Source organism: Aspergillus aculeatinus, assembly GCF_003184765.1.
Source record: "Aspergillus aculeatinus CBS 121060 unplaced genomic scaffold BO66scaffold_1, whole genome shotgun sequence".
Lineage (NCBI taxonomy): Eukaryota > Fungi > Ascomycota > Eurotiomycetes > Eurotiales > Aspergillaceae > Aspergillus > Aspergillus aculeatinus.
In genome coordinates, this window is record NW_020291470.1 from 90,371 (window position 1) to 103,224 (window position 12,854).

At 49.6% G+C, this 12,854-nt stretch overlaps 2 protein-coding genes across 2 annotated transcripts; one reads left to right on the top strand and one right to left on the bottom strand.

The window, feature by feature from the left end:
* Nucleotides 1-503: 503 nt before the first annotated feature.
* Nucleotides 504-2,606, top strand: phzA (putative serine/threonine protein phosphatase). The gene is made up of 2 exons (XM_025653652.1): nt 504-2,148; nt 2,218-2,606. The coding sequence occupies exons 1-2, from the start codon at nt 781-783 to the stop codon at nt 2,488-2,490; spliced, it is 1,641 nt and encodes a 546-aa protein (XP_025508969.1). The 5' UTR covers nt 504-780; the 3' UTR covers nt 2,491-2,606.
* Nucleotides 2,607-5,407: 2,801 nt separating this feature from the next.
* Nucleotides 5,408-6,916, bottom strand: BO66DRAFT_989 (G1/S-specific cyclin). The gene is made up of 2 exons (XM_025653758.1): nt 6,530-6,916; nt 5,408-6,472 (listed from the first exon to the last, which is right to left on the bottom strand). The coding sequence occupies exons 1-2, from the start codon at nt 6,740-6,742 to the stop codon at nt 5,429-5,431; spliced, it is 1,257 nt and encodes a 418-aa protein (XP_025508970.1). The 5' UTR covers nt 6,743-6,916; the 3' UTR covers nt 5,408-5,428.
* Between the last annotated feature and the right edge of the window lie 5,938 nt (nt 6,917-12,854).

Consider the following 12,854-nt stretch of genomic DNA (forward strand, 5'->3'; position numbering starts at 1 on the left):
CCCCGTGATGACGCATCTTTGCCCGTTTCCACAACTCTTATCATTTTCCCCTCCCACGTCTTCCACTACACCCACCCCCCGTCAGAAACAGATCACAGATTCCCCCCCCCCAAACTTTACCTAAATTCTCCGTTTGAACATCTCACCTGCTACCTACCGCCTATCTCCACATGCAACCCTTTCCCCCAGGTTTCTAGTGTCTCTCTCGAATGTATATTGCCATGAACTAGTGTTCCATTTTTGTCTTTCATCTTCCCGCCGCCCCGTCATTGCCCTTTCGTCCTCCTCCCCTCCTAACTCCTAACGGTCGCGATTTAGGAGCTTCCTCGGCGAATCGGAGCTTATCCTTCCGACGACTAGCTCTCGGTGGCTGATGCTTTCGTCTCCCCCAAACTCGATGTCCATCCATTCCTGCCTCTAATTCCTTCTGCGCCATTAATCGAAACTCGACTCCCCTTTTCCTTCGCGTCACCTCGAAGGGCTGGATCCCTTATTCCCCGTACAAACATCGATCGTGCCCGGTTTCCCAACTACTGCTTCCCATCGCCGTGTCTTGTGGTCATCAACTGCCCTCGTGACAATCTACTGACCTGTCGACTCCACCATCAGCGAAAGATTTTCCTCTTCCTTATAACTCCCAAACCTACCCTCGGAGGTATACTTGGCCAAGACACCTGCTAGCATTCCAGCACCTAGCAGGGCTTGGTGCTCCTCTGCTGAATCCCCATCCATCTTCGGGCGTCTGAGATTGAGCTTGGCAGATATTTTGCCGTTGCAGTAATGGGTCAATCGCATTCCAAGGGCAATAATGGCCCTGGCGATTCTTTGCAATCGTATCCATCCTTTTCTCGCTCTGACACCAAGGAATCCATTCGCTCCCTCCGTGGCTCGATCCGCTCTAAGATTCGTAGCAGCGACAGTCCCCGCGCCTCCACATCTGCTCTGTATCAGACGGAAAGCCAGACCGATAAGTCGGATGCTGGCTCGATCAAATCCGCGGCAAGTAGGCGCAGCTCTACCAACCTGAGCGCTCCTCAGTCCCCTGCTGCTGACGATGCCGCTTCCAAAACCGACTCATTGGAACCTCCTCCGTCGCCGTCCCTGTCCACCAGTCTGAAAAGAGGCCATAAAGATGTGAACGCGATGCAGCAGAGTGGGGAGGTTGACCTCGTGTCAGACGCTCCCCCGACCGGTGTTGCCCCCAAGGGCCCTTCTACACAGAAAGTTGGCGAATCGATTCTCATCAAGAGGGAGAACCAGCTGAATCCGATTCTGGACTTCATCATGAACACCCCGATGAACAACGAAACATCTGGATCGCCGGGAATGGGAATGGGTGCTTTGAAGTCGATCGACCTGGATGACATGATCTCCCGACTTTTGGATGCTGGCTACTCGACCAAGGTTACCAAGACCGTTTGCTTGAAGAATGCAGAGATCGTGGCCATTTGCAGCGCCGCACGGGAACTCTTCCTCTCCCAGCCCGCTCTTCTGGAGCTGTCGGCCCCCGTCAAGATTGTCGGAGATGTCCATGGTCAGTACACTGATCTCATTAGGCTGTTCGAGATGTGTGGATTCCCCCCTGCCTCAAACTACCTCTTCCTGGGTGACTATGTGGATCGTGGAAAGCAGAGCTTGGAAACAATTCTGCTTCTGCTCTGCTATAAGCTCAAGTACCCCGAGAACTTCTTCCTCCTGCGTGGCAACCACGAGTGTGCCAACGTCACTCGCGTGTATGGATTTTATGACGAGTGCAAACGGCGTTGCAACATCAAGACTTGGAAAACATTCATCGATACTTTCAACTGCCTCCCTATTGCTGCGATCGTTGCTGGCAAGATCTTCTGTGTTCATGGTGGTCTGTCGCCGAGTCTTTCCCATATGGATGACATCCGAGGTATCGCCCGCCCGACCGACGTACCGGACTATGGACTGCTGAATGATCTTCTGTGGAGTGATCCAGCAGATATGGAGGAAGACTGGGAACCGAGCGAGCGTGGTGTCAGCTACTGCTTCGGCAAGCAGGTCATCATGAATTTCCTGCAACGGCATGACTTTGATTTGGTGTGTCGAGCGCACATGGTGGTCGAGGACGGCTATGAATTCTATCAGGACCGTATTCTGGTTACTGTCTTCTCTGCGCCTAACGTGAGTATATTTCGAAGTCGATTTGTGTCAATGCTTTTCACGATACTGACTGTCTCTGGATTTATTTAGTACTGCGGTGAATTCGATAACTGGGGAGCCATCATGTCTGTTTCAGGTGAATTACTGTGTAGCTTCGAACTCTTGAAACCGTTGGATTCCACGGCCTTGAAGAACCATATTAAGAAGGGCCGGAACAAGCGGAACAGCATGCTCAGCAGTCCTGTAAGTCGTCCCTTGCTTGTTCGTTTGTTCTCGCCAAGCCCAGAGACTACACCCTTGTGTAACATTGCCGAGGCATCTGTACCTTGGACGATACTTGCTTCTTCTGCACTGGTACGTTGACTCGATTACAATGCTAACGTCTGCAGCCTGCAATTGTCTCGGCACAAAGCTACTAGAGGTCCTGGTAATTGCATGCCAAGCGATCATCATCCGCCATATGTCACCATCAAAATACCCGGACCCTACACCACGAAAACTGACCAATGCCCATCATTCGCTATCGGCAATGCAGCCTTTGGCAACCGGCTGGGCTAGCACAGTATCACCGCCAATTCGGTAGGTGCGCCACAGTTATCCCGTCGACATTCGGGCGCCAGCCTGAGGAACCCCACTGCAGTGCAGTGATCCTGGCTCTACCGACCCATTTCTCTCTCCATTCATCCGATCCTCGGCTTGGCAGATGTCGGATATGCCAGGCTCGTCATCTTTCATGTTACTCAGAATCGACAGCATAGCGAGCCGATGCTCCGAAACACGCGTCGTTGACAGACAGACAGACCTTAGACTGTCCATACATGGTCCAACAAACCGTACGGTCGTTCCAGAACTGCCAATACTCATTTGCTTAAAGAGAGGAGGATTTTCATGACTCCAGAACGAAAACAAGGAAGACGATGAAGACGATGAAGACGATGCGAGAATCGCCACTTTGTTTTTCATCCCCTTGCTATGATAAATCACGGTTCACCCATCATCATCATCCATCATCTATCACCACGCTTGAACACTGCAACGAGACTTTTGATGCGTCACGATCTGTATGCCGTATTCGGCCGAAATCAGCAGGTTCTGGGTCCCTTTATTCTACATTTTCTTGTTGCCGTTTTTCTTCTTTTTTTTGTTGTTGCATGAAACATGGTTCGTTCGATCTTCTCCTCCGACCAATCGGGTTCTGGTAGATATTTAAAGGGAAATTACAACTGGCGTTTGATGTCTTGAGTTCTGCCACTTGTCATTTCTGCAGTATTCGTCTTTTTCCCAAGCGTTGAACCATTCGGGGTTGCGGCCCGGATGTATGTATGTATGTCTGTCTGTATGTACATCACAGAATACAGTTGATTCGACAGTTGCCACTGAAGCATCGCCCTGGGATTTATGAGTGTGTCCGCTGTACGTACTCGTAGTAAGCTTTGAGGTAAGGGGTTGATGGGACGGAGCGGGCAGTGAAAGATTCATGATTACCTATCTATCTTGTTGCTTGCTTCTGTGTACGTGCAACTGTTGTTGTTGTACTGCACTGTGCTGTACTTTGGAGTCTATGTACTCAATCATCTATAGGATCCTCGTCGTAGTACGTACATATCAAGTCCATCATCACGGTAGCGTGGTCATGCAATAGGCACTCGACGGATTTGATGTATTGGCTTGTCAGCTTGTCTTGCCATACCTGTACCATTATTCATCCGTCCCACTGCCTCAGGCTAGGATTGGATTCGAGGATTCTCAAATGTCCATCTCACCCTCGGCTCCGCACGTGTCAAGTGATCGATCTATGTAGCGATGATGATCGATCGATCGATCTCGGCACCTTCCTTCCATCCAGTTGCTCGAGTTGATGTCGTAGGATAGTCGGTAGACCGAACGTTCGGTTTTGTCCACGGGAGATCGCTTGTTAGAATCATCCGATGTGGAGAGCGAGCTTTGGACCACTGTTTCCCGGCGTTTGCATTCCCAGGAAAGGCCCAGGGAGGGGGAGAGGGGGACCACAACGGGCAGTATACGCGGACGAATCACCAACACGCCAACACAACAGGCATAGCAATGCCATACCGAACAAACATAGTGAGGACAAGTGCAGGATGTGGGGGGTGCAGATGGAGATCGTCCTCAACAAGAGAAAAAGCAAGTCCGTACTTGCGCTCGGTGAAGGGGGGCAAATAACCACGGGAAATTGAGTCTACGAGCGCAGCTTAATTATTCGTACGGGGAATGATCATGGATATGTAGTATGTATAGAAGATTTTCATTCGAGATACCACGTGCAAAGACACGAAAGGCACAAAGTAAAAGGGAAAAGTATTCGATGGGAAGCGGAAGTGGTTTTTCCGTCAAATAGATCTGTCTCCATCTAGCCACTCTTCTTCTTTTTCTCTCTTGTTGTCATCTTTGCTAGTATGTTCTGCAGATAGTCTGTGGGGGAGTGTGTAGAGTGTATGTTGTAGGTAAAAGGTGCAAGCATGGGTATTTGGGAGTTATGTAGAGAAAGGGCAAGCAGTCGCCCCAAAAGCATTTCAAAGCACAAAAACTATGGGGTAGTGGTGGTGGTTTGTTTTTGGGTTTCGCGAACTCCCTTGTCTTGTGGTTTTTTTTATTGTTGTATATGATATGTATATTTGGGTGTCTGGTTTGTTTTGCACTTGACAGGGAGCTCTTTTCTGCTTTTTTTTTTCTGTTGGAAAGGGACCTCTTTCCTTCTTCCAGCGACATCACAAAAGGAAAGCGGGCGGTCATACTAACAAAAGCATGGGCACGATCCCGCCCGAATGAGGAAGAGAGGTCAGAGCTTGAGCCACATTAATGTTCTTTACGAGTGACAAATGTAAAGTGGAGGAGAATGAAGAAAAGAGGAAAAGCACAACAGCGTCGAGCCCCGCAACTGCAGAGAATCAATGATCTGCGTTGCTGAACCGGGTCTTCGAGGCGGGGGAATAGAAAGAAAACACAGTGAAATGCAAATAAATTTCAACAGCTCGCGCTTGCAATGCTAGTTATAGAAGAGGATGACAAACGAGCTAAATGCAACTTGGGAGACCCAAGAGATGGTATGCGAATCGAAAGATGGGTATGCAATTTTTGGACACGGAACAAAGGAAGAGGATAGTGGAGGGGGTAATGAAATAACGACAATCCTTCTCAGCAGATTGATTGTGGTCGGATCGAGGATAGACCGTGAACCAGAGACGGCAAATATGGCACAAGGCGCAAGGCACATTGATTCTAGGTATCGAGCGAGGTGATGATATACTATCGACGGAGATTGCTTTCAGCCAGGTCAACTTCAGTAGCCGGTGCTGAACGACATTTGAGGCTGGAGATATTGTTGGTGATATGTAGCCTCCTGCGCGTAGCTGGGAGCATTGGTGTATGGTACACTAGGGGAGGGGGTGGGTGACGGTGAGCAGGCACTAGTGCCAGCTACTCCTTTGGCAAAGGTGGGATTACCACCGTTGGCGAAGACTTCGTTTTCAGGAGTAATTGGCGGTGTGATGTAGCCGTGAGCCATAGTGGATGATTGCGGGGCCTTCTGGGGCGTAGCAAGACCAATCTCTCCTTCATAGGGTTTAGACTCGGCCGGAACAACATCGGAGGGCGGGCTAGGGGGCGTGTAGCTCGCGACGGAGGCCTGGCGGGCGAGGAATTGCTCCAGGATCTTTGACACCCGCGAGTAGTGGGCCGACGAGTATTTCCTAGAGAGCACCTGCGAGGGCTGGTGTAATTGCTGAGACAATCCCACTAGTGTCATTGAGTCGTATTGAGAAGCCCACTCAGTGTGACGAGGCTGAGTTCGGTTCAAGATGCACCGTGCAAGAGCCAAGGAGGCTCTGGCTAGATCGGACGAAGGCTTGGAGACAAATTCCCGATGGAACAGGGAGATTTCCGCGATGTAAAGAGACAGGTGCTCAACCTCTGCGTCATAAGGGCAATCCATGACAGCCATTTGCAGGAAGTTGTCGACCGTGGGATGACCGATGGTCCAGCCCAAAGTCTGCAGCACATGCCACTCCATCTGGATGAACATGTCATCGTCGTAAAGCGAGCAGCACATCGACTTGAGCTCCTTGATGGTCGGAACACGATCCTTCTTGTCACCATACTTGGCAGCAATGAGCAAAGCCGCACACCCGACCAATTGGTAGTGTCTCTTGTAGACGACACGTTTCGAGCAGTATCGGTCGAGCAAGTTAATGGTCAGGAAGAGAGTAGACGGCAGCAGCTGAAAGGCGGTATGGGCTTCAATCAGGAAATCGAGCAGGTAGGGACGCATGAACCATTGAATCTCGGTTTGGATATCGATCGACTCAACGTCAGGGAGGGTGGCGGTCTGTTAAAGGTCAAGATTAGCCACAATCGTTTCACAACCAGTCAAGTGACAACTGACATCCATGTCCAGCATGTGCGCCAGAATGTCATCACGGAACTCTTCGCTGGTGATCTTGGAAAGTTCATCCGCAATGGCATACTGACGCTCTCGGGCAATCAGTCTCGCATGCTCCTTTGGTTCCATGCGAGGGGCCGGGAAGTCGTCATACGACTCCACAAAGAAGGTATCGCAAGGCTGATAGCTAGAGGCAGGACGCTTTTGATAGGCCATATTGTCGGACTGGTGGTGATGATAACGATCCGAATGATTAGTGTAAAGAGTGGATCTGATAGATGGTCTTGTCTATCAGGGAACGACGGAGTTCAGAGAGTGACAGTCGTCGAATTAGGTGTGGGGATTAATGAACGGAATTAGTTGGAAATATTAGAAAGTGTCCAGTAAGATGACGATAGTCCGAGCACTGGAAAGGGAAAGGATAGCCAGACAGCTGGTGGAAAGCCTTTTTCGAGTGGCCGGAGCTAGATGAAGTTAAAATTAGTGTACGTGATATTAGGATTAGAAAAGAGAGATAATGAAAAAGAACGACGGGAGGGTGAAAAAGAGTGTGTGATGCAAAAAAGAGAGAAGTAAAAGGAAATATAAGATGTTAAAGAAAGGCTTGTAGTTGGGAAAGGAAGGCCCAAGGAGGGAAGAAGAGAGAGAAAGGTCGAGGGTGAAAAGGGGGACTCCCTGGGGATAAAAAGGTACTAACCCAGATAGAAGGCCTTCGGGCAGAGGGCACGATGCAACCCTTACCGTGACGGCGTGTCTGGCATCTAGGCAGGGCCAAGACGCAAGAATGATCCGGCGAGATGAACTCTGGAGGATGCCAATTCAAAAGACGAAGTGCGACTGAACGCCTTCGCCCTAGGAACCGGTTCTTGGACTGGCAAGCCTATGGGCACTCCGGAATGTGGAAACAGGAGTACAGGCACGAACCCTGTGAAGGGGTGGGGAGATCGTCAGGGGGGGGAATCGAGGTGCAATGAGAATGATCACAACGTACAGTCGGCAATCCAGTATCCTTTCGAAGGTTTTTGTGCAGGACAGGAATGAAGTTGTGAGATGCGAAAAGCGCTAGAAAGCCAAAATCCACATTGAAAGGAGTGAGGCTATATCGAGGCCAAAAGCGAAAATTAATCAAGAAAAGACAATTGTTTCCTAGCAAGGAGAAGGTAACAAGTTAGCCGTCAGATTCAAACAATGCTTTTGTTTGCTTCTCATGATTGCGATGTGGAATTGCAGTGGTAAGATTGCTTGGATATCTCGGCGTCGTCGAAGGCTTGAGATCGTCCCCTCCAAGTATGCGGGAAAGGGCCTATACATTCCCACGCAAGCACATGAGCAACCCTTAATTTCGGACTGAGTTGATAGACCAACTCGTTTCTCGTCCGGCCAGCATCAAGTTGAATTGACTGAAGTTCACTCCCAGAGGGGGTAACTCTGACCCTTCAACCTCTGCAGCACGGCTCTCTTGTCTTAATTAAACGACCAATTGTCCTCCACCCTCTATCAAGACACAGTTCATCTCTCCCATCCATCCAACCCAATCTTCAATAGTATCGAGGAGACGCGTGTGTGAGGAGTAGGATCATGCCTGGACCGCCCAGTGCTCGTGGGATCGAAACGTGACACTTTCGAAGATCCGCTGCGGGCAATTGCTGACTTGACACGAACCGACTTCAAGAGGTGTTGACCGTGCACCGACAGGAACATCTCGCCGTGCTCACAATGGATTGAGGCCACAATTGATCCGAGCATCCACCAGTGGGCTTGCCATCGGATGCAAACGCAGCCATGACAATCGCATGAGGGGGGGGAGTGAGAGAGGGAAGAAGGAAAAATTTTGACGCCTCACCTTTGAGGAAATCACAACCAAAATAGAAGCATGTACACACAAAGCTTTCGGATAAAAGAACAGAAAAGAACCCTTCTCTTCGCTCTTCTAACCGGCAGGAGCTGAAATCAGGGGAATCCAACGGTCGATGTCACGGGGGTAGGCACCGGATGTCAGATGTGGGGGAGAGGGGGGGAAGGAATTCGCCGTTTGAGTTAACAAACGTCGATAGAAGACGTCGAAGCAGGAGCTGACGGACACGGCTCGACTGGAGAGCTGGTGCAACGGGCGACAGATGAAGTTAACTGTTATAGTGCAGTCAACCGGATCTTAGGCCTGGGGACCAGTCTCAGATCTCTCCAAATGAATTGACGGGATGGCAGGAAAAGGGGCGGCGGCGGAGGAGGGGGAGGAGGGAGGAAGAAGAAAGGAAGGGAGGAGAGGTGAAGATAAGAAGAATTAGGAGGAGAGGAAAGTGAGGAGGAATTGCTCTCTCTCTCTCCAGACGGGTGTAGTAGAAAGAAAAGAAAAGAGAAGAACGAGAAGAGATGGGACGAGTGGCCCGGAGATAGAAGTCTCTCGAGAGAGGATCGCTGCAGGTTAGCTTGCCCACGATGTATGGTAAACCATGACGCTTTTCACGTATCGACCGTGGTAATTGGTACCGTGTCCCGAGGTCCCGGAAGTTACTAACTATCAAAGAGCGGGTTACGGGCGGGCTGCGGGCTGCTTGAGGTACCCGTACAGTATGTTCTGTATGTATAGTATGTGTACAGTGTACAGTAAAGTGTGTATGGATATACCAGTTCTGGTTTCATCTGGTTTCAACAATACCTCTTCCTCCTCTTCCTTACCTTCCTTACCGCCGCCGGGCACAGTTGAAGGTTGGCTGTGGACTGGGCTGGGCTGGCTGGACTGGCTGGCTGGCCTTGATTTTACTCTTGCCATGGAAATGTCAATCCTTCTAATTCATACTCGACCCAAGAATTGTGGTAGTGTCTGTCCTGTACGTATAGTACATTTGGTTTGTTGCTGGTTATACTGAAATGGATGTCCCCCTCCCCATTCCCTTTCTTTTGGCCTTCAGTATCAAATTGACCAAATGCTTCGCGTTTTCTGTGAAACGTATGGCGCAAGTAGAATTTCCATCCAGATCCAACCAGTAGTGTAGTTGTGGAACAGGCCTGACATAAGGAGGTCGGTTGGGGGGGGCGCCGGCGGGCGCTGCTGTAGTCGCTGCAGTAAATTACTGGATCATACCAAAAGGTTGGTCAAACCGGAACCCTCATATGCAGATACTATACTAGGTAGGACGTCTTAAGGGCAATTCTCTCCTACTCCTTCAATGCGGCCTGAGCCACAAGGAAGTTAGCAGCAACCCTTACTGTTTGAGTGAAAGTCAAATACCTTGTCTGCCTGTCTCTTCTTGTCTCTGCCTGTTCTCTGGGGTGAACACGGTAAAGTACCGTCCATCGCGTAAGGATGCTCCGTCCGGGTCGAGTTCTTGTTAGCCCCGAGCCAGCCTTGGTCCATGAGGGGTAGACTACTTCGTAGTCGATACTTAGTCGGTACGGAGTAGCTACTGTGCATTCATTATTCTTCTTTGGCTGTTTTTGCTCCCTATTGACCGACCGATTCAATAATGATAAGCATGCAATTGCATGTCTTTCTGACGTTGCCAACCAAGCTCAAGCTGAGGAGAAGTGGAGAATTTACTTCCATTGCTCTGCAGTGTCTTTGTTCACTTATACTGGGCAGTCTGTATGTATGAAGAGAAGATGCTACATGATCTGTCTGTGATGGTGGCTTCTAGACTGCACTCACGCTCTGCCATCCATTCCTTTTGCCTCCCCAAAAGGACCACACCCTCACTAAAGGTAGCCTAAGCCTACGCCTACTATCATGTACTATAAGCCTAAGCCTGCAACACCAACCAGTCCTCAACTCCCCCCTTCCCCCTCCCCAGCACCCGCGCTCCCTTGGGACTTGGGTGGACTGGTGGGTGGGGTGATCTCCGTGCTCACCAGCCAGTCTTCGCCAGCCATTGCCCTCCCTGATTCAGGCCAGGAACACCTCCGGTCCTTGGCCCCGGCTGCTCTTCTCCCTTCGTGGCCTCTCATCTTGATGCTCCAACCGGTCTTGATGACCAACTTCTGGTTACAGTAGACCTACCTTGAAACCCATGTCAAATGTCAAGATAAATTAGTTTGAAATCAATCATATATGGAATGATCTTTTTTAATTTGGCGCTACTAGCATCTGCAACAGAATCATTCCCATCCAAAAGAAGTTCGTTCTCCCTTGAGAGCGGTCTACCATATGCGACACTCGCATTGTCTATTGTATGATAGCCGCGCACTCTATGACTTGACTATTGATGTGATTTCTCTCTCCCCTCACTGAATAATCGACCGACTTTCCCCTATCGATCTATCCTCTTTCCTCCTCCAACCCAAAAGTAGTACATATGTATATCATAACTTCATAAGAACGTAATGCCATTCGACGACCGCTCGGCTTACCCACAGTGCGGAGTAGCCGACTGAGTTTTTTTTTTTCTCTTCTTTTTTTTTCTTGCACCCTCTTTTCAGCTGCTTTCTGCCCCGTAAACTGGCATTTCACTTCGGTATGGTCCCGTTGTCTCCGTAAGTACATACAGTATGTAGGCAGTAATCATGCTACATACAGTAATGGAAGAAAGCCTGCTCCGTACATACAACGCATACCAAATCAATTCATGCGGTCGCGTCCCAGAGAAGGACGGGAAGAACTTCTCACTATTTCCTATCGCCGTCATCGACTACCATATTCTTTTAACTGGCTCAAAAGCCAGACACGACCCTGGTCCTCCTCACCATTAGATCTCAGTACAACGTGTCGTGTCGTGTCGTGTCGTGTCTTTCCTCTACGGTTCATTCTTGACCAGTCGTCACTGCTGCCCCCTTCCCCTCTCTCTCATTCAGAAGCCTATCAATGCCGATCAACATGAACAACCATCGGCCGCTTGTGTTCTCGACCAAATCGTTTTCCAATTGAAGTCTTTGTTTTGTGATGAGAGGATGGATGGGGGAAAAATTACCGGATCCCAAGGTACATGGAATGAAAAAAAAAAACATCACGAGCGAAACAACTGGTGTAGATTCTTTTATTTCTGCCCATTGAACCAAGAAGAAGAGAATTTCGGGATTGACAAGAAATAAAGTGCACGCGCCCGGGCTCAAACCGGGCGTCGTCAGAACTATCTTCAGTACCGTTTGTATAAGTTTGTTGGATCAAAATCCATGTCATCATCATCGTTATGATCACCAGCACCTCCTCCTCCATGGACACACATACTCCGTCCGCATTCTGGCTCATTGTTGTTTCAGTGAAGTTGGCAAGTGAACTGTAGAACTTTCATTTCCCTTCTTTTTGTTCTTCTTGCGGGGTTATGCTTCCCCATCGATTCTTCTTCGGTTGCCCGGGGGTCTGTCCGTTTCCCTACCAAGGGAACAATCCCGGTGTCTCATGGATAGGTTTGATAGCCCATCAAAGCTACAGTAATCTACCATAGAATGTCCACATCATCCTCCGGTCGCTGAGACTGGTTGCTTCAACAAAGGGAATTCCCCCAAGCTACCGTACACGATCCCCACACCCCCCCGATCTACTATGCTGTGATCAAAACTTCCACATCAAGAAGTTCTATCAACTTTCGCCCCGGAACAATGACCAGCATACCGTATACACCAGTTGTTATGGAGTGCTACGTCCCACGATTTTAATCCCCCTCTTTCTATTGTTCAACCCCGTATAGATATGAGCTTCAGTGGCAAACAGCCGACACGTTGAATCTAGGTCAACTTGAGACCGCTGGTCACGAAGATGATCCCCGCAGCCCCAGCCACGGGTACATCCCAAACAGAAGCAAGGGAGAAGAAGTTACTCTGCCCATCAACTGTGGTGAGCTGAGAAGTCCATACCATGGCGCATCTTTTCTGGCTCCCTTTGATGCCTTGCTAAACAGCCTCAAACGCACGCGAGGTATATCCCCCTCCCCATAACTGTAGGCAAAGCTCGCCACTGGGCACAAAGTATACTCGAACGTCTTTATTCCCTCGGCCAAACATTTCGTTTTGTCTCTGACAAGCTGTAAACTCAGCTTCCCCCAACCAATACCAAGCCCAACCTGAACCGCGATGTCTTTTTGCGGGCAGTGGCTGACAAAAATGGCTGGTGGTGGACGAATTACCCGTGGTCCCCCTGCCTATAACATAAGCTCTGATTGACTTGCATCAAGGGAAGTGGATATCAGATCGGATGGGACTGCCAATCTCTTTCAGCGACTCGGGGCACAGCTCAGCCACTCGAGGCTGACGCGGGATTGGGGAGGGAGGCAATCTCATCCGACAAAAGACAGCAGAAGTCACCATCGCATCACTGTATGCTTTTTCCACTTATCTGCTGAAGTAACCTGTGTAATGTCCTTTCGAGTCGTGCCTGTTGGGCATTCTGAATAACATGTGC